This window comes from Apostichopus japonicus, chromosome 16, assembly GCF_037975245.1.
Source record: "Apostichopus japonicus isolate 1M-3 chromosome 16, ASM3797524v1, whole genome shotgun sequence".
Taxonomy (NCBI): domain Eukaryota; kingdom Metazoa; phylum Echinodermata; class Holothuroidea; order Aspidochirotida; family Stichopodidae; genus Apostichopus; species Apostichopus japonicus.
Genome location: NC_092576.1, coordinates 3,995,520 through 4,017,792, shown reverse-complemented (window position 1 = coordinate 4,017,792; position 22,273 = coordinate 3,995,520). Strand labels below are relative to the sequence as shown.

The 22,273-nt window shown below is 35.6% G+C and overlaps 2 protein-coding genes across 4 annotated transcripts; both read right to left on the bottom strand.

The window, feature by feature from the left end:
* Window positions 1-1,552: 1,552 nt before the first annotated feature.
* Window positions 1,553-4,498, bottom strand: LOC139982013 (lactadherin-like). Its single transcript, XM_071994515.1, has 4 exons — window positions 4,297-4,498; window positions 3,671-3,866; window positions 2,834-2,981; window positions 1,553-1,962 (listed from the first exon to the last, which is right to left on the bottom strand). The coding sequence occupies exons 1-4, from the start codon at window positions 4,361-4,363 to the stop codon at window positions 1,807-1,809; spliced, it is 567 nt and encodes a 188-aa protein (XP_071850616.1). The 5' UTR covers window positions 4,364-4,498; the 3' UTR covers window positions 1,553-1,806.
* Window positions 4,499-10,262: 5,764 nt separating this feature from the next.
* Window positions 10,263-21,784, bottom strand: LOC139982012 (lactadherin-like). Of its 3 annotated transcripts, none has more exons than XM_071994513.1 (4): window positions 21,647-21,728; window positions 12,375-12,570; window positions 11,538-11,685; window positions 10,263-10,684 (listed from the first exon to the last, which is right to left on the bottom strand). In XM_071994513.1, the coding sequence occupies exons 1-4, from the start codon at window positions 21,711-21,713 to the stop codon at window positions 10,529-10,531; spliced, it is 567 nt and encodes a 188-aa protein (XP_071850614.1). In that variant the 5' UTR covers window positions 21,714-21,728; the 3' UTR covers window positions 10,263-10,528. The 3 variants fall into 3 exon arrangements, with proteins under 3 accessions (XP_071850614.1, XP_071850613.1, XP_071850615.1); XM_071994512.1 differs by lacking the exon at window positions 21,647-21,728 and adding an exon at window positions 13,015-13,169; XM_071994514.1 differs by lacking the exons at window positions 10,263-10,684; window positions 11,538-11,685; window positions 12,375-12,570 and adding exons at window positions 19,327-19,749; window positions 20,187-20,334; window positions 21,018-21,213 and having other exon boundaries at window positions 21,647-21,784.
* Window positions 21,785-22,273: the final 489 nt, after the last annotated feature.

The following is a 22,273-nucleotide window of genomic DNA, read 5'->3' as shown; positions in this document are numbered from 1 at the left end:
GTAATCAGGTTTTTGGTGTGGAGGAGGGGGGTGGGGTGGCACAGTCAAATTTGTGTCCCCATTTTCAGGCACATAGCGGTGGATTGCCGTCCTGGATGAGGGGTATAAGGGGAGGGGTATAACGGAAGGGTTGTTTTTCGTATAGGGATATTCGTGAACTAAAAGTTTCCTCTTTTGGTACAAAAACTTCACCATTTTTTTTTTTAAGAAAAAAACGAAATAGTGAAACTTAATAATTGAATCGATAGAAAGGTCAAATGGGCAACCGGCAACCTTTACATTCATACTGTTTTCGCGTAGCCTTCACACTATTTGCATGCAGGCCATGTATAGTCAGTGTAGTAGCATTCAACGTGACTCAATGCTCGGATAGCCTCAGCAGGTTAATTAATAGAGGCGATGAGGAGTCCGGGAAATTCGAACCTTATACCGATAGATGGCAACACAAACGTTTACTCTTCATTTTTAGCGCTCTCTCGAAAGACTGCCCCCCCCCCCACCCTTCACATTCATCATCTGCCCCATCCCCCAGGTTCGAGTACATTTAGGTTTGTTTTATTTGTTTGTTTGTTTTATTTGTTTTATTTTATTTTATAGTATTTGCACTGATAGGCTAGGCTGCCAGCCGTAATATAAGGTAGCTACATGTTGTATTAGTACTGATAGGCTAGGCTACGAGCCGTTACATTAGGTATATAGCTACATATTGCATTAGTTCAAATAGGCTAGGATAGCAGGCCTAATGTTAGTTATATAGCTTTATATAGTAGTATTACTGCTACTGGCTAGGCTAACAGCCGTAATATTAATGTTATAGCTACATATAGTTTTTGTACTGATAGGCTAGCCTTCCAGGCCTAATATTATGTCTTTAGCTTCATATAGTACTTGTACTGATAGACTATGCAAGGTAAGCACCGTCTAATATATATCAATCAAAGGAAAAAGAATCATCGCCTTGACCAACTGCTACCATTCGATACTATTTTTTTTTTTAAACAGTGGGTGTCACTTACCTTGTCTTGCAGTAACATGCTTTATTTTGCCTGCGCTATACTGTTTAAATTAAGCAAATAGCAACCCCATTCGGTCCACAAACGCGCTGTGCGGTCGTATATTAAAATGCTGATTTATTTGCGATAAAGCGTACACTGTAGATACTGTTTGCACGTACGTACGAAAGCGCAAAAAGTTCAAAATGTGTTTATTGTAGCGCAGTATTGTAGTCTCCATAACATAGTACCCGTATAGCATAACCATACACAAACTGCAAATTCCCGCAGTGTATTCTTTCTAGTTAAAAAGTGATAAATCGTATGATAATTAGTTTGACTGGCAAATGCGTTTCATTTGATTGCTTTTACTACATATCTATAACGAGAAACATATTCCTGTACAAATAAGGTTAATATTATCAATAATTTGTGTTTCAAACAAACCGACGGTAAGATGTGCATACCAACTAATGCAACATTTACTATCGCCAGTTTATCTTAAAAATGATAACGTTCATAAAGTTAAATCATTAGACTCAAAAATAGCTCAAAACAAAATTTCGTTTATACGATCTCTCGGATATTTATTAGCGATATATTTTGTAAACTTCATGCAATCTAGCTACAGTTACCCTTACACCATCACAATTGTTAACATCTCAAACAGAAACTTAAGGTAAACTGTTTGTGTCTTGTGTACTTCAGTTTAAGTAACATACTTTAGCTACATTTTTCGTAAACGTTAAATTAAAGGAATATCATTCTTAAATATCTCAAAGTATTTCACGAACAAGGGAATTTTGTTTTACAACTAGCCAAAGATGCCTGCTTCACATCCAAGAAGGTCAAACCTTAGAGTAATATGACCAAAGTAGGTAATGGGATTCAGTCGAACGTAGCGAGCGACAATGGGTCGGTCTAGGTAACGACGAGCTACGGTGTGTCGATCGAATGTTCCCTCGATAGTCTGTGAAAGAGAAATACATCACGGAATGACGTACGATATTTGAAATACTATTTTGTAGCTCAAGACGAGTGATTGGCAGCATTATTTACCTTGGTATGAAGTCACAAGTTGAAGTAACGATAGAGTATAGGATATCCATTACACTTCCTACTAATTTTACATTATTCAAATGAAGGACTCGTTCATTTGGCGGGACGATTCGATGCCATTTTTTTAAAGATCTAATATGACTAACAGGATGCGAAATATTAGTTCTTCTTCAGTTCCAGAGTCATAACAGAATCTTGAACGGACGAAGAATGCCCAAATGAAAACTTGCTTTAACCAAATACACTACTGTTGGACTATCTTGTCGTTTAATGTATCTCAAATATAGATAGCTATATGTATGAAGTTTTTATATTAAAATCAAATAAAGCTGTTAGTAAACTGCTTATTCACTAGAGAGCCTGTGTAATAGATTGTGTAAAAGTAAGTTGGCCTGACGTTTCGATCCTAGCAGGATCTTCTTCAGAGGCTAAATGACAAGTAACAGTAACAGAGGAGACAAAGACACGCACAGAATACAGACAGGTTAATGAGCATGGTGAACACAATGAGATAGATGAAAGGGGATTATAAGTAGACCAGGGATGGTGAGAAGAAAGCAACAGGGGAAGAGGAGATGTAGGAGATAAACAGTGGAGGGACAAAGCTAAGATTAAAGGCACAAGGTAGGGAATAAACTGGAGAGGGACAAAGACAAAAAGGTGTGGAGAAAAAAGAGTGAAGGGAGCTGTGAGAAGATGAGTGAAAGTGGGGGGGAGGGGGGAGAAGGAGTAGGGAACACATGATAAGAACGTAAGAAATACAGGTATCTGTTAGTGCTTACCGGTGTACTATAGAAAATCTCCCCGTCATTGGAAAAGAGAATTCGGAATGACGTAACCCACTGGTTGCAACATCCGGCACCTCGCCCTTGCAAGAGGACACCTGTCACTTGGCGAGGGGAGCCAAAATCTACTTGAATCCATTGCTCACTGCGAAACAGATGAGAACCGACCATAAGAACATACTTTCTTACGGTACATTTCTTCTTACGGGAAGCATTAGACGACAACATTTTAGAATTATTTAGCTATAGCAACAGAAAAAAATCATCATAATAATATTGAACCATTTTTGTCATAATATAGATATGGATTTTCATATATTTAAATTTAACCTAAGATAGATTCTTTAGTAAGATGTCCATGATGATATTTACAAATTTACATTAACATTAAGATAAAATCATGAGTGCAAATCGATTTTGATATATTTGCATTCATCCTAAGATAATAAGAATGATTTATTGCGAGTCCATAATGATTTATTTTTACATACTACAGTTTTGGCTTGAAAACATAATGTGTTTGCTATGCCACAGTTTCGATCTTAACTTTTGCACAGACCAGTCCATATCTTCAATAAACATGCTTTGTTTTAATGATATCACAGTTGTTCTGACTATTTAATCCACCTAAACACTTGAACCTCAACGATGCGTATTGTAATCCATCCCTATATCCTATTACAAAATTAAATGTTAGCATGTTGTCTAAGCAACAATGAAAAATCATTACCTTTGTACGATATGTATAATATAGTAGCAGTTATGAAAATATAATTTACTGTATGTTCATTATATAGTATTGACATAAATATGTTGTTAATTTCATTTTCTTACGCGTTGTTAGTGGCGGCTGCCCAACCAGCAATTCCCCCAACCTCAGCTTCAAAGAGAGCGGCTCTGTCTGGGCCGTATCCACTGTTGTATGTGGTTGAGGCGGTGATGACTACATCGGAATCACGGTTAACATTCAGACCGAACCGTTTGCAACATGACCCTTCCGGAGCCGGTTTTACACAATATTCATCGCAATCTGTAAAAATTATATTATCTGATAGTGATTAACGAATTTCCTTTGTTCGTTTCATTGCTTTATTAGCCATGATTTCACTTTTCTCATCACTATAGTTCATTGACTGACCATTCATAAACTTATCAAACAAATTGCATGAAGTAATCGTGTGAGACGTTAATTTCCAATTCACCGAATGGTCAGACAGTTGGTGTCATTTCCGATGTAATACTTTTCGAGTCATTAACTTGATCAAGTAGAATCTTAACTAGGCCAATATATGTCAATATCAAAGTGATTGATTAAAGAATTTCTGGACGAAAACAACTGATACGTTCGGATTCTCTTTCAGACTAATTGTTGATCGAAATTAGTATCAAGCCGAAATGTGTCGAGATTTTTTATTAAAACTTCAAGCATTTTTTTCTCAAGAACAGAACTGGATACTTACCTCCTGCAAAAACTGTTGAAAGCACAACAGAAAGCAGACCGATACGCAGAGTAGAAAGGTAAAGCATTGTGTTTGGTCGGTATGTTGGTTGGACGATGAAACACTAAACTTGTTCAACTTAAACTAATACTCACATTTTAGAAACACCGCTATTATATACATACTAGTAGAGGTTACGTTTCAATTTGAAGGACGCGATGATGTAAATTGATACGAGTTAAAATCAAATAAAAGTAATTTAATATATAGGCCATAGATTAAGCAGTGTGGTAATTCAAATTTGCATATACCTCAGCCTTGAAAAAACAATCTTACAGTTGTCGTTGCTAGACTATTGTTATATACGCATAGCTATACCGTGTACTACGCACTGTACAACTATGTATGTGTATCCTTAACAAGGAAATAAGAAGCAATGGTAACTGGAAAAAAAATACTTGTTGAAGTTAATTGAGCATTTAAGTATCGTTAATGCATCCCTCTTCAGTTTTTGATTGCCTTTTCTTGGTTGGTGTCTATTCAGAGACGGTTCTAATATGATGAACTCAATGATGAGTAGTTGCGATAGCAAACACTTGTCAGGGCCGCAAGTAATGCCTGTCTACTCACGTTATTGAACTAAGCGTTTAAGTTATAACGACAAAATATATACGTTGTTTACAGGTTTCCTTTATTTTCAACATATGGAAAACATAAAACAACAAATAATTATTTCTGGAACATAACAAAAATGACAAACTAAATGCGTGTAAAAGCTGATTAGTTCATTGCATCAAAATATCAAAACCATTCCTTTGATTTCACAAGGCTCTCAGAAATAGCCATGCAAATATATAAAGTATTTTCAAAATAATAACAGAAACACCACTTTTTTCAACAATCAGCGTTGTATCCAATTATCAGCATTCAAACTTTCCGTACACTCAACCGTATGATTTGTTACACATTATTGGTGAACTAATGGAAAGAAGACAAAAAATATCCTAAGGCACCTTTTTTGTTCGACCATTTGCTAATCCAGCAGAGTGTTACTCGATATAACATTGTAATTGATCACAACACTATGGCAATCATCTCGATTTTGCCACCAAATGTAGATTCATGGGAGAGATTATTAAAAGAACTTCGATTCAACTTTTACATTTGTCGTCCCAGAAACCTTTTATAGTCTTATAGTACACACTGTTAAAACACCAACTTAAAACTCAAACTTTTGGTAATTTTTACATCACTTTTTATTAAGTAAAACTTAAGTACTCAATTTGATACCACACTTTTGTATGAATAAAACGGTATCCAAATTTTGAATGAGCTGCTTTCAATGTCCTAGAAAAAGTTTTCAAAATTGTAAACTAGCTCCAATTGTTCTGATGTTGTCAATGTATATTTATGGACATGCATCCACATACAAATTAGTAAAAGTATTATGAATGTCGTAAAAGAAGGCAGACCGCACTGATGTTATAACGGTGACTGTCATAATTGTTCACACTGAGAGGTTACTGAGCATTAGTTGTTTGATGGGTTAGTTGTAATGCATTCTAAGTTTAAATACAGTCTTGCGCTAAGCTATACCTTTCGATTTGATTAATTTGGCTACTTATGTAGTGTCTTTCTTGAACCTAAATATTTTGTGGAAATGAGTAGCCAATACATTATGCAGCCGCAATGAACATACACAACATGTGCTCACTCGTACAAAAGTCATCCCAAAAGCCACCCGACGTGAAGGTTGTAATCCATTGGCCCTTACGGGCTTCGCCCACATTCGTGGTCGCTCAATGTCACAGGGATATCTGGGGAGTAAGTATCAGAGGTCATTACCTCCCAGAGATATCTGGAGAATATCTTGCTATTAGTGAAGTTATGGAGTTTAACAGATCTGCGAGTTGATAATCTGTTTATATTCAAATTAACTGAAGACACGAAATTGAGATTTAACTTTTACAAGGTCTCATACATTGTATTAATATCATACAGAATAATAAATATATCATGTTTCAACTTTCGAAAATGGTTTCTATTACTTTCCTATGTAATTAATCTCCACGTTCAAGCTGGCAATTTAACTCAACTTGATACTTTATACTTCCTTTAGAAAAATGAAGGTGGTATTTCTAACATTAGCATGCCTTCACTTTGAGATTGAAGGAAATACTGATTGTATCAAAAGTACAGCCGCCTTCGATTAAATCTAAACATTTAGCATTTTTTAAAAATATTTTATGAATTTTATATCCTGTTTAACAGTGTTTCGACAGAACCAAAACTTCTGTAGTAATGTTCTTTATGTCGTCTGTGAAAGGAAATGCCCGCTGGTAAATTAATAGCGCGAAACTGATATAGGGCCTATCGTCAATTAATAGTACACGGCACCACATAACATTATTGGTATGTTTACTACTAAAATAGTAGCTTCTAAAACTCGCTGATACCACCGTCTCCATCTTTACCACATTTTGGTCGATTTTTGAAGGTGTTTGTCGTCATTTATGTGTAGTTTGTGAGTACTACATGCACTGCAAAAGTGACAAACAATGTGTTTTATCATTATTGGGAGACTAAATTCGCTCAGTGGTTGCATAGACGAACCTGGTTATATAATTGATATTGCTCACTTTCAATGTGATATAGTTCCCCTAGTAATTATCTGTGTTCAGCCATTGATCCGTAGTTGTTATATAATATGTTTGTATAGTATGGCAAGGTTATCCGACCGAGGTCAAAGCGGTCGTTGCTGATTGTGTGATACATTGCATGCAAAACTAAACCAGAATGCAAAACGCATTGAGGCTTCGATGACTTCATTGCACTAGACTTCTGCGTTTTAACCAGAAACAGCTGTTCCAATATAAATACCCCAAACCATGTTATTAGAGAAGTAAGACAAAAAGGTTTTCCGTTGAATTGCAATTATGATGATATTATAAATTAGTTCTTGTCAGATCCCGTTAGTCTACAAACGTGTCTTAACATTTATAATATTCAAATTCTGCCAGTGATTTTTTGGTGAGAAATATTGTTCAGCCACAACACAATATCCATTTAAAAATTTAACTCAAGGAGATAGGTTATACAAATGCAGAGCACAATGCCATTTTTGCATGGGAGGTTATATTTAATGCACATTGTAGTATATGAATATTTCCAGTAACGTTCGGACAAGCAGGAATGAAATTAATAATGATGGTATGATTTTACCAATAATAACATAACATAAATGAGCAGTCTTGAAGTGAGCACTACAAAACCAATGTAAGCTGATATTTGAAATTATCAAGCGACTGAGAATAAAACAAATAATAATAAGTAACTTCGAACAACCAGGTAAAAAATAAAAGATCAAATGTTTGCACTCTCAGATCTCAATGTGAATTAAACTTAAGGACCGTATTCACAATAAAGAAAAGACATCAACAACAGTTTATAGCCCATATAATTAGTTCCCCTGGGTCCATGATCCGTTCACAATACTGATTTACTTTACCTACACATATTTTCCAGAGTATATATCTAATAAAGGGCCGAAAAGAAGACGGAGAACCTCTTTTTTGATGTGATATCAATCAGGATTTGTTTTTGTGTGGCTTGCATGTTAAAAAGGTATGAATAAAAGTACATGTGGTGCGAATATTGCGTCAAATGGGACAATGTTAGACCCCGTCAGGCCTTCCAGGAGCATCGTAAGAAACTGTTTACTGCTGAGGAAAGAGATTTGTTTACAAATGACGAAAACTTCAGGCTCTCATTTGCAAAATTAAGGAATTGTAATGATACGAAAAATTGATAATGTAATGAATTAACAACTTGTCAGCTATCCAGTGATGGGTAGCGTTTAGATAGTGAGACCTTTTTTTGGACTTAGAGACCACATTACTGTTGTGATTTAGTATGTAAGTCAATGGGGCGCAACCTTTATGTCGAAGTACGTTTACAGTGAAAATGTTCAAACCGGATTGTCACATGGATATTTGTCTAGGAAGCATAGTCATTGTTAGCTTGTTTGAACTCTGAGCAAAATTTTTATTCATCTTGTCTTCATGTATCTTCTTGTTTGAATGCAGTATGAGAATTCAGTGGGTGAGATACATAGTACCCGAATATAAATTTCAAATAAAATGATACTTTACGGCTTACGTCATTGTATGTACATTGAATTGAGAGAAACGATAATCAAACAGTAACGAAATGTGAATTTTATTGGACAAGTGCATATCATGACAATCAGAATAAATGATGATGTCAGAAGTACCGTGCCACGAATTAGTGAAACATTAAGTCAGGCATTTATACTCTTAGAATCTTGTTCCAACCATTAGTAAAGACTGAGGAATGATTCCCTTATTACACACAAACTGAGGATCCGCATTATGACGAGAAATTGAAGATTGCTTTCTTGGGAGGGTTGAGAACTACTATGACGCAATGAATTTGGACAACTACTCATATTGCCAGCAGAAGCCTAATTACAACTATTTGAATGTAGTACTGAGGACTCTTGTATGGTATATTGGGTACCGTCATTACAATCATATTTGTCTAACTATATATATTATTTGTAACATTATAAACAGAGCGGTTCAAAATCTGTTTAACGCACTTAATAAGGAACTATTGCGGTTCATCAGAGGAGTAATCAGGTTTTTGGTGTAAAGGAGGGGGGTGGGGTGGCACAGTCAAATTTGTGTCCCCATTTTCAGGCACATTGCGGTGGATTGCCGTCCTGGATGAGGGGTATAAGGGGAGGGGTATAACGGAAGGGTTAATTGTTTTTCGTATAGGGATATTCGTGTACTAAAAGTTTCCTTTTTTGGTACAAAAACTTCACCATTTTTTTTTTTTAGAAAAAACGAAATAGTGAAACTTAATAATTGAATCGATAGAAAGGTCAAATGGGCAACCGGCAACCTTTACATTCATACTGTTTTCGCGTAGCCTTCACACTATTTGCATGCAGGCCATGTATAGTCAGTGTAGAAGCAATCAACGTGACTCAATGCTCGGATAGCCTCAGCAGGTTAATGAATAGAGGCGATGAGGAGTCCGGGATGTTCGAACCTTATACCGATAGATGGCAACACAAACGTTTACTCTTCATTTTTAGCGCTCTCTCGAAAGACTGCCCCCCCCCCACCCTTCACATCCATCATCTGCCCCATCCCCCAGGTTCGAGTACATTTAGATTTGTTTTATTTGTTTGTTTGTTTTACTTGTTTTATTTTATTTTATAGTATTTGCACTGATAGACTAGTCTGCCAGCCGTAATATAATGTAGCTACATGTTGTATTAGTACTGATAGGCTAGGCTACGAGCCGTTATATTAGGTATATAGCTACATATTGCATTAGTTCAAATAGGCTAGGATAGCAGGCCTAATGTTAGTTATATAGCTATATATAGTATTATTACTGCTACTGGCTAGGCTAACAGCCGTAATATTAATTTAATAGCTACATATAGTTTTTGTACTGATAGGCTAGCCTATCAATCCTAATATTATGTCTTTAGCTTCATATAGTACTTGTACTAATAGATTATGCAATGTAAGCACGTACGTACGTACGTACGAAAGCGCAAAAAGTTCAAAATGTGTTTATTGTTGCGCAGTATTGTAGTCTCCATAACATAGTACCGTCGCATAACCATACACAAACTGCAAATTCCCGCAGTGTATGCTTTCTAGTTAAAAAGAGATAAATCATATGATAATTAGTTTGACTGGCAAATGCGTTTCATTTGATTGCTTTTACTACATATCTATAACGAGAAACATATTCCTCTGCAAATAAGGTTAATATTATCAATAATTTGTGTTTCAAACAAACCGACGGAAAGATGTGCATACCAACTGATGCATCATTTACTATCGCCAGTTTACCTTAAAAATGTTAACGTTAACGTTAATTATGGCAGTAACACGTTCATAAAGTTAAATCATTAGACTTAAAAATAGCTCAAAACAAAATTTCGTTTATACGATCTCTCGGATGTTTATTAGCGGTATATTTTGTAAACTTCATGCAATCTAGCTACAGTTACCCTTACACCATCACAATTGTTACCATCTCAAACAGAAACTTAAGGTAAACTGTTTGTGTCTTGTGTACTTCAGTTTAAGTAACATACTTTAGCTACATTTTTCGTAAACGTTAAATTAAAGGACAATCATTCTTAAATATCTCAAAGTATGGGAGACGGTTATTTCACGAACAAAGGAATTTTGTTTTACAACTAGCCAAAGATGCCTGCTTCACATCCAAGAAGGTCAAACCTTAGAGTAATATGACCAAAGTAGGTAATAGGATTCAGTCGAACGTAGCGAGCGACAATGGGTCGGTCTAAGTAACGACGAGCTACGGTGTGTCGATCGAATGTTCCCTCGATGGTCTGTGAAATAGAAATACATCACGGAATGACGTACAATATTTTGTTGAAGCTCAAGACGAGCAATTGTATACCTAAGTATGAAGTCACAAGTTGAAGTAACGATAGAGTATAGGATATCCATTACACTTCCTACTAATTTTACATTATTCAGATGAAGGACTCGTTCATTTGGCGAGACGATTCGATGCCATTTTTTTACAGATCTAATATGACTAACAGGATGCGAAATATTAGTTCTTCTTCAGTTCCAGAGTCATAACAGAATCTTGAACGGACGAAGAATGCCCAAATGAAAACTTGCTTTAACCAAATACACTACTGTTGGACTATCTTGTCGTTTAATGTATCTCAAATATAGATAGCTATATGTATGAAGTTTTTTATATTAAAATCAAATAAAGCTGTTAGCAAACTGCTTATTCACTAGAGAGCCTGTGTAATAGATTGTGTAAAAGTAAGTTGGCCTGACGTTTCGATCCTAGCAGGATCTTCTTCAGAGGCTAAATGACAAGTTACAGTAACAGAGGAGACAAAGACACGCACAGAATACAGACAGGGTAATGAGCACGGTGAACACAATGAGATAAATGAAAGGGGATTATAAGTAGATCAGGGATGGTGAGAAGAAAGCAACAGGGGAAGAGGAAATGTAGGAGATAAACAGTGGAGGGACAAAGCTAAGATTAAAGGCACAAGGTAGGGAATAAACTGGAGAGGGACAAAGACAAAAAGGTGTGGAGAAAAAAAGAGGGAAGGGAGCTGTGAGAAGATGAGTGAAGTGGGGGGGGGGGGGAGAAGGAGTAGGGAACACATGATAAGAACGTAAGAAATACAGGTATCTGTTATTGCTTACCGGTGTACTATAGAAAATCTCCCCGTCATTGGAAAAGAGAATTCGGAATGACGTAACCCACTGGTTGCAACATCCGGCACCGCGCCCTTGCAAGAGGACACCTGTCACTTGGCGAGGGGAGCCAAAATCTACTTGAATCCATTGCTCACTGCGAAACAGATGAGAACCGACCATAAGAACATACTTTCTTACGGTACATTTTTTCTTACGGGAAGCATTAGACGACAACATTTTAGAATTATTTAGCTATACAAACAGCAACAAATCATAATAATAATATTGAACCATTTTTGTCATAATATAGATATGGATTTTCATATATTTAAATTTAACCTAAGATAGATTCTTTAGTAAGAAGTCCATGATGATATTTACAAATTTACATTAACATTAAGATAAAATCATGAGTGCAAATCGATTTTGATATATTTGCATTCATCCTAAGATAATAAGAATGATTTATTGCGAGTCCATAATGATTTATTTTTACATACTACGGTTTTGGCTTGAAAACATAATGTGTTTGCTATGCCACAGTTTCGATCTTAACTTTTGTACAGACCAGTCCATATCTTCAATAAACAAGCTTTGTTTTAATGATATCACAATTGTTCTGACTATTTAATCCACCTAAACACTTGAACCTCAACGATGCGTATTGTAATCCATCCTTATATCCTATTACAAAATTAAATGTTAGCATGTTGTCTAAGCAACAATGAAAAATCATTACCTTTGTACGATATGTATAATATGGTAGCAGTTATGAAAATATAATTTACTGTATGTTCATTATATAGAATTGACATAATTATGTTGTTAATTTCATTTTCTTACGCGTTGTTAGTGGCGGCTGCCCAACCAGCAATTCCCCCAACCTCAGCTTCAAAGAGAGCGGCTCTGTGTGGTCCGTGATTATGGTTGTAGGAGGTTGAGGCGGTGATGACTACATCTGAATCACGGTTAACGTTCAGACCGAACCGTTCGCAACATGACCCTTCCGGAGCCGGTTTCCCACAATATTCATTGCAATCTGTAAAAATGATATTATTCGATAGTGATTAACGAATTTCTTTCGATAGTTTCATTGCTTTATTAGCCATGATTTCACTTTTCCCATCGTTATATTTCAAGTGAGAAGATTTACCACTCATAAACAGAAGCTTATCAAAAAAATTGCATGAAGTAATCGTGTGAGACGTTAATTTCCAATTCACCGAATGCTTAGACATTTGGTATAATTTCCGATGTAATACATTTCGAGATATTAACTTGATCAAGTAGAATCTTAACTAGGCCTATATATTTAAATATCAAAGTGATTGATTAAGTAATTTCTGGACGAAAACAACTGATACGTTCGTATTCTCTTTCAGACTAATTGATGATCGCAATTAGTTTCAAGCCAAATTGTGTCGAGATTTTTTTATTAAAAACTGTAAGCATTTTTTTCTAAAGAACAGAACTGGATACTTACCTCCTGCAAAAACTGTTGAAAGCACAACAGAAAGCAGACCAATACGCAGAGTAGAAAGGTAAAGCATTGTCTTTGGTCGGTATGTTGGTTGGTCGATGAAACACTTTACTTGAGTCTCAGTTCAACTTAAACTAATACTCACATTTTAAAAACACCGCTATTATAAACATACCAGTAGAGGTTAAGTTTCAATTTGAAGCATGCGGTGATGTAACTTGATGCGTGTTAAAATCAAACAAAAGTAATTTAATATATAGGCCATAGGTTAAGCAGTGTTGTATTTCAAATTTGCATATACCTCAGCCTTGAAAAAAAAAATCTTATAGTTGTCGTTGCTAGACTATTGTTATATACGCATAGCTATACCGTGTACTACGCACTGTAAAAGTATGTATGTGTATCCTTAACAAGAAAATAAGAAGCAATGGTAACTTAAAAAAGACTTGTTGAAGTTAATTGAGCATCTAAGTATCGTTAATGCATCCCTCTTCAGTTTTTGATTGCCTTTTCTTGGTTGGTGTCTATTCAGAGACGGTTCTAATATGATGAACTCAATGGTGCGTAGTTGCGATAGCAAACACTTGTCAAGGCCGCAAGTAATCCCTGTCTACTCACGTTATTGAACTAAGCGTTTAAGTTATAACGACAAAATATATACGTTGTTTACAGGTTTCCTTTATTTTGAACATATGGAAAACATAAAACAACAAATAATTATTTCTGGAACATAACAAAAATGACAAACTAAATGCGTGTAAAAGCTGATTAGTTCATTGCATCAAAAAGTCAAAGGAATGTTAAATATCAAAACCATTCCTTTGATTTCACAAGGCTCTCAGAAATAGCCATGCAAATATATGAAGTATTTAAAAATAATAACAGAAACACCACTATTTTTTAACAATCAGCGTTGTATCCAATTATCAGCATTCAAACTTTCCGTACACTCAACCGTATGATTTGTTACACATTATTGGTGCAACTAATGGAAAGAAGACAAAAAATATCCTAAGGCACATTTTTGGTTCGACCATTTGCTAATCCAGCAGAGTGTTACTCGATATAACATTGTTATTGATCACAACACTATGGCAATCATCTCGATTTTTCCACCAAATGTAGATTCATGGAAGAGTATTTTAAGAACTTCGATTCAACTTTTACATTTGTCGTCCCAGAAACCTTTTATAGTCTTATAGTACACACAGTTAAAACATCAAATTAAAACTCAAACTTTGGTAACTTTTACTACACTTTTTATTAAGTAAAACTTAACTACTCTTGTTGATACCACATTTTTGTATGAATAAAACGGTATCCAAATTTGACTGAGATGCTTTCAATGTCACAGGAAATTGTTTCAAAATTGTAAACTAGCTCCAATTGTTCTGAGTTGTGTCAATGTATATTTATGGACAGGCATCAACGTGCAAAATAGTAATAGTGTTATTAATGTCGTAAAAGAATTCAGACCGCACTGATGTTATAACTGTGACTGTCATAATTGTTCACATTGGGAGGTTACTGAGCCTTAGTTGTTTGATGGATCAGTTTAAATGCATTATAAGTTTAAATACAGTCTTGCGCTAAGCTATACCTTTCGATATGATTAATTTGGCTACTTATGTAGTGTGTCTTTCTTGAGCCTAAATATTTTGTGGAAATAAGTAGACAATACATTATGCAGCCGCAATGAACATACACAAAATGTGCTCACTCGTACAAAACTCATTCCAAAAGCCACCCGACGTGAAGGTTGTAATCCATTCGCCCTTACGGGCTTCGCCCACATTCGTCGTCGCTCAAGGTCACAGAGATATCTGGGGAGTAAGCATCAGAGGTAATTATCTCCCAGAGATATCTGGAGAATATCTTGCTATTAGTGAAGTTATGGAGTTTAACAGATCTGCGAGTTGATAATCTGTTTATATTCAAATTAACTGAAGACACGAAATTGAGATTTAACTTTTACAAGGTGTCATACATTGTATTAATATCATACAGAATAATAAATATATCATGTTTCAACTTTCGAAAATGGTTTCTATTACTTTCCTATGTAATTAATCTCCACGTTCAAGCTGGCAATTTAACTCAACCACAACGCATGTTTGATACTTTATACTTCCTTTAGAAAAATGAAGGTGGTATTTCTAACATTAGCATGCCTTCACCTTGAGATTGAAGGAAATACTGATTGTATCAAACGTACAGCCGCCTTCGATTAAATCTAAACATTTAGCATTTTTTAAAAATATTTTATGAATTTTATATCCTGTTTAACAGTATTTCGACAGAACCAAAAGTTCTGTAGTAATGTTCTTTATGTCGTCTTTGAAAGGAAATGCCCGCTGGTAAATTAATAGCGCGAAACTGATATAGGGCCTATCGTCAATTAATAGTACACGGCACCACATAACAGTATTGGAATGTTTACTACTAAAATAGTAGCTTTTAAAACTCGCTGATACCACCGTCTCCATCTTTACCACATTTCGGTCGATTTTTGAAGGTGTTTGTTGTCATTTATGTGTAGTTTGTGAGTACTACATGCACTGCAAAAGTGACAAACAATGTGTTTTATCATTATTGGGAGACTAAATTCGCTCAGTGGTTGCATAGACGAACCTGGTTATATAATTAATATTGCTCACTGTCTTGTGATATAGTTCCTCTAGTAATTATCTCAGTTCAGCCATTGATCCATAGTTGTTATATAATATGTTTGTATAGTATGGCAAGGTTATCCGACCGAGGTCAAGGCGGTCGTTGCTGATTGTGTGATACATTGCAAGGAATTACAAGCGCATACTAAACCAGAATGCAAAACACATTGAGGCTTCGATGACTTCATTGCACTAGGCTTCTGCGTTTTAACCAGAAACAGCTGTTCCAATATAAATACCCCAAACCATGTTATTAGAGAAGTAAGACAAAAAGGTTTTCCGTTGAATTGCGATTATGATAATGTTATAAATTAGTTCTTGTCAGATCCCGTTAGTCTACAAACGTGTCTTAACATTTATAATATTCAAATTCTGCCAGTATATTTTTGGTGAGAAATATTGTTCAGCCACAACACAATATCCCTTTAAAAATTGAACTAAACGAGAGAAGTTATACAAATGCAGAGCACATTGCCATTATTGCATAGGAGGTTATATTTAATGCACATCGTAGTATATGAATATTTCCAGAAACGTTCTGGACAAGCAATATTGAAATTAATATTAATGGTATGATTTTACCAATAATAACAAAACATAAATGAGTCTTGAAGTGAGCACTACAAAACCAAGTTGATTATCAATCGACTGAGAATAAAACAAATAATAATAAGTAATTTCGAACACCAGGTAAAAAATAAAAGATCAAATGTTTGCACTCTCAAATCTCAATGTGAATTACACTAAACGACCGTATTCACAATAAAGAAAAAACATCAACAACAGTTTATAGCCCATATTGTTAGTTCCCCTGGGTCCATGATCCGTTCACAATACTGATTTACTTTACCTACACATATTTTCCAGAGTATATATCTAATAAAGGGCCGAAAAGAAGACGGAGAACCTCTTTTTTGATGTGATATCAATCAGGATTTGTTTTTGTGTGGCTTGCATGTTAAAAAGGTATGAATAAAAGTACATGTGGTGCGAATATTGCGTCAACTGGGACAATGTTAGAACCCGTCAGGCCTTCCAGGAGCATCGTACGAAACTGTTTACTGCTGAGGAAAGAGATTTGTTTACAAATGACGAAAACTTCAGGCTCTCATTTGCAAAATTAAGGAATTGTAATGATACGAAAAATTGATAATGTAATGAATTAACAACTTGTCAGCTATCCAGTGATGGGTAGCGTTTAGATAGTGAGACCTCTTTTTGGACTTAGAGACCACATTATTGTTGTGATTTAGTATGTAAGTCAATGGGGCTTTCAAAAGGAATTTAATCTTTTGAAACAAATATTTGTTTGTTCTTCAATCAGAGCTCTTTTTAATAGAAAGGGCGCCACCTTTATGTCGAAGTACGTTTACAGTGAAAATGTTCAAACCGGATTGTCACATGGATATTTGTCTAGGAAGCATGATCATTGTTAGCCTGTTTGAACTCTGAGCAAAATGTTCATTCATCTTGTCTTCATGCATCTTCTTGTTTGAATGCAGTATGAGAATTCAGTGGGTGAGATACATATTACCCGAAAAGAAATTTCAAATAAAATATTACTTTACGGCTTATGTCATTGTATGTACATTGAATTGAGAGAAACGATAATCAAACAGTAACGAAATGTGAGTTTTATTGGACAAATCCATATCATGACAAGCAGAATAAATGATGATGTCAGAAGTACCGTGCCACGAATTAGTGAAACATTAAATCAGGCATTTATACTCTTAGAATCTTGTTCCAATCTTTGGTAATGACTGAGGAATGATTTCCTTATTACACACAAGCTGAGGATCCGCATAATGACGAGAAACTGAAGATTGCTTTCTTGGGAGGGTTGAGAACTACTATGACGCAATGAACTTGGACAACTACTCATATTGCCAGCAGAAGCCTAATTACAACTATTTGAATGTAGTACTGAGGACTCTTGTATGGTATATTGGGTACCGTCATTACAATCATATCTGTCTAACTATATATATTATTTGTAACATTATAAACAGAGCGGTTCAAAATCTGTTTAACGCTCTTAAGAAGGAACTATTGCGGTTCATCAGAGGAGTAATCAGGTTTTTGGTGTGGAGGAGGGGGTGGGGTGGCACAGTCAAATTTGTGTCCCCATTTTCAGGCACATAGCGGTGGATTGCCGTCCTGGATGAGGGGTATCAGGGGAGGGGTTTAACGGAAGGGTTGTTTTCGTATAGGGATATTCGTGTACTAAAAGTTTTCTTTTTTGGTACAAAAGCTTCACCATTTTTTTTTTAGAAAAAACGAAATAGTGAAACTTCATAATTGAATCGATAGAAAGGTCAAATGGGCAACCGGCAACCTTTACATTCATACTGTTTTCGCGTAGCCTTCACACTATTTGCATGCAGGCCATGTATAGTCAGTGTAGAAGCAATCAACGTGACTCAATGCTCGGATAGCCTCAGCAGGTTAATGAATAGAGGCGATGAGGAGTCCGGGAAATTCGAACCTTATACCGATAGATGGCAACACAAACGTTTACTCTTCATTTTTAGCGCTCTCTCGAAAGACTGCCCCCCCCCCACCCTTCACATTCATCATCTGCCCCATCCCCCAGGTTCGAGTACATTTAGGTTTGTTTTATTTGTTTGTTTGTTTTATTTGTTTTATTTTATTTTATAGTATTTGCACTGATAGGCTAGGCTGCCAGCCGTAATATAAGGTAGCTACATGTTGTATTAGTACTGATAGGCTAGGCTACGAGCCGTTACATTAGGTATATAGCTACATATTGCATTAGTTCAAATAGGCTAGGATAGCAGGCCTAATGTTAGTTATATAGCTTTATATAGTAGTATTACTGCTACTGGCTAGGCTAACAGCCGTAATATTAATGTTATAGCTACATATAGTTTTTGTACTGATAGGCTAGCCTACCAGGCCTAATATTATGTCTTTAGCTTCATATAGTACTTGTACTAATAGATTATGCAATGTAAGCACCGTCTAAGATATATCAATCAAAGTACGCAGAATCATCGCCTTGACCAACCACTACCATTCGATACTATTTTTTTTTTTTTTGAAACAGTGGGTGTCACTTACCTTGTCTTGCAGTAACATACTTTATTTTGACTGCGCTACTGTTTAAGCACATAGCAACCCCATTCGGTCCACAAACGCGCTGTGCGGTCGTATATTAAAATGCTGATTTATTTGCGATAAAGCGTACACTGTAGATACAGTTTGCACGTACGTACGAAAGCGCAAAAAGTTCAAAATGTGTTTATTGTTGCGCAGTATTGTAGTCTCCATAACATAGTACCGTCGCTCTAGTTAGCATAACCATACACAAACTGCAAATTCCCGCAGTGTATGCTTTCTAGTTTAAAAGAGATAAATCGTATGATAATTAGTTTGAATATCAAATGCGTTTCATTTGATTGCTTTTACTACATATCTATAACGACAAACATTTCTCTGCAAATAAGGTTAATATTATCAATAATTTGTGTTTCAAACAAACCGACGGAAAGATGTGCATACCAACTGATGCAACATTTACTATCGCCAGTTTACATTAAAAAATGCTAACGTTAACGTTAATTATGGCAGTAACACGTTCATAAAGTTAAATCATTAGACTTAAAAATAGCTCAAAACAAAATTTCGTTTATACGATCTCTCGGATATTTATTAGCGGTATATTTTGTAAACTTCATGCAATCTAGCTACAGTTACCCTTACACCATCACATTTGTTAACATCTCAAACAGAAACTTAAGGTAAACTGTTTGTGTCTTGTGTACTTCAGCTTAAGCAAGATATTTTAGCAACATTTTTCGTTAACGTTAAATTAAAGGACAACCATTCTTAAATATCTCTAAGTATGGGAGACGGTTGTTTCACAAACAAAGGGAATTTCGTTTTACAACTAGCCAAAGATGCCTGCTTCACATCCAAGAAGGTCAAACCTTAGGGTCATATGACCAAAGTAGGTAATAGGATTCAGTCGAAAGTAGCGAGCGACAATGGGTCGGTCTAAGTAACGACGAGCTACGGTACTTTTATCGAACGTTCCCTCGATTGTCTGTGAAAGAGAAATACATCACGGAATGACGTACGATATTATTTTGAAGCTCAAGACGAGCAATTGTATACCTAAGTATGAAGTCACAAGTTGAATTATCGACAGAGAAGGATAACCATTACACTTCCTACTAATTTTCCATGATTCAAATGTAGGACGCTTTATTTTGGCGAGACGATTCGATGCCATTTTTTACAGATCTTATATGACTAATAGGATGCGAAATATTAGCTCTTCTCCAGTTCTAGAGTCATAACAGAATCTTGAACGGACGAAGAATGCCCAAATGAAACTTGCTTAAACCACATGCACTACTGTTGGACTATCTTGTCGTTCTAATGTATCTCAAATAAAAATAGCTATACGTATGCAGTGTTTATATTAAGACTGTCATCATGATAAGAACATAAGAAATACATGTATCTGTTAGTGCTTACCGGTGTACTATAGAAAATCTCCCCGTCATTGGAAAAGAGAATTCGGAATGACGTAACCCACTGCTTGACCTGAGTAAAACCGCGCCCTTGCAGGAGGACACCTGTCACTTGGCGAGGGGAGCCAAAATCTACTTGAATCCATTCATCACTGCGAAACAGATGAGAACCGACCATAACACATACTTTCTTACGGTACATTTGGGAAGCATTAGGCGACAAAATTTTAGAATTATTTAGCTATCGCAACAACAATAAATAATAATAATATTGAACCATTTGGGTCATAATTAAAATTAAAAATAGACTTGGATATTCATATATTTACATTTAACCTAAGATAGATTCATGAATAAGGAGTCCATGATGATATTTACAAATTTACATTAACTTAAGATAGATTCATGTTTAAGGAGTGCATACTGATTTGGATATATTTACATTTAGCCTAAGATAGCATGATTTATAACGATTCCATAATAATTTATTATTACGTACTGCGGTTTGGCTTGAAAACATAATGTGTTTGCTATGCCACAGTTTCCATCTTAACTTTTGTCCACACAAGTCCATATCTTCAATAAACATGCTTGGTTCTAATGATATCCTAAATGTTCTGACCATTTAATTCAACTGAACACTTTAAACTAAGCGATCTTAATCCGTCCGTATATCCTATAACAAAATCAGATTTTAGCGTGTTGTCTAAACGACAATGGAAAATCATTACCTTTGTACGATATGTTTAATATGGTAGCAGTTATGAAAATATAATTTACTGTATGCTCATTATGCAGTATTGACATAATTATGTTGTAAATTTCATTTTCTTACGCGTTCTTAGTGGCGGGTCCCCAACCAGAAACTCCCCCTTGATCGTCTTCAAAAAGAGCGGCTCTCTGTGGTCGGTGATTATAGCCGTAGGAGCTTGAGGCGGTGATAACTACATTTGAATCACGGTTAACGTTCAGACCGAACCGTTCGCAACACGACCCTTCCGGAGCCGGTTTCACACAATATTCATCGCAATCTGTAAAAATTATATTATCTGATAGTGATTAACGAATTTCTTTCGTTCGTTTCATTATTTAATTAGCCATGATTTCACTTTTACCATCACTATAGTTCATTGACTGACCATTCATAAACTTATCAAACAAATTGCATGAAGTAATCGTGTGAGACGTTAATTTCCAATTCACCGAATGGTCAGACAGTTGGTGTCATTTCCGACGTAATACTTTTCGAGTCATTAACTTGATCAAGTAGAATCTTAACTAGGCCTATATATTTATATATCAAAGTGATTGATTAAAGAATTTCTGGACGAAAACAACTGATACGTTTGGATTCCCTTTCAGACTAATTGATGGTCGCAATTAGTTTCAAGCCTGATTGTGTCGAGATTTTTTTATTAAAACTTTAAACATTTTTTGGGCTAAAGAACAGAACTGGATACTTACCTCCTGCGAAAACTGTTGAAAGCACAACAGAAAGCAGACCAATGCGAAGAGTAGATAGGTAAAGCATTGTCTTTGGTCGGTTTGTTGGTTGGACGATGAAACACTTTACCTTAATCTCAGTTCAACTTAAACTAATACTCACATTTTAAAAACACCGCTATTATATACATACTAGTACAGGTTAAGTTTCAATTTAAGGCATGCGGTGATGTAAATTGATGCGTGTTAAAAACAAACAAAAGTAATTTTATACATTTGCTATAGATTAAGCAGTGTGGTATTTCAAATTTGCATATACCTCAGCCATGAAAAACAATCTTATAGTTGTCGTTGCTAGACTATTGTTATATACGCATAGCTATACCATGTACTACGCACTGTAAAACTATCTATGTGTATCCTTAACAAGGAAATAAGAAGCAATGGTAACTGAAAAAAAAAACTTGTTGAAGTTAATTGAGCATTTAAGTATCGTTAATGCATCCCTCTTCAGTTTCTGTTTGCCCTTTTTTGTTGGTGTCTATTCAGAGACGGTTCTAATATGATGAACTCAATGGTGAGTAGTTGCGATAGCAAACACTTGTCAAGGCCGCAAGTAATCCCTGTCTACTCACGTTATTGAACTAA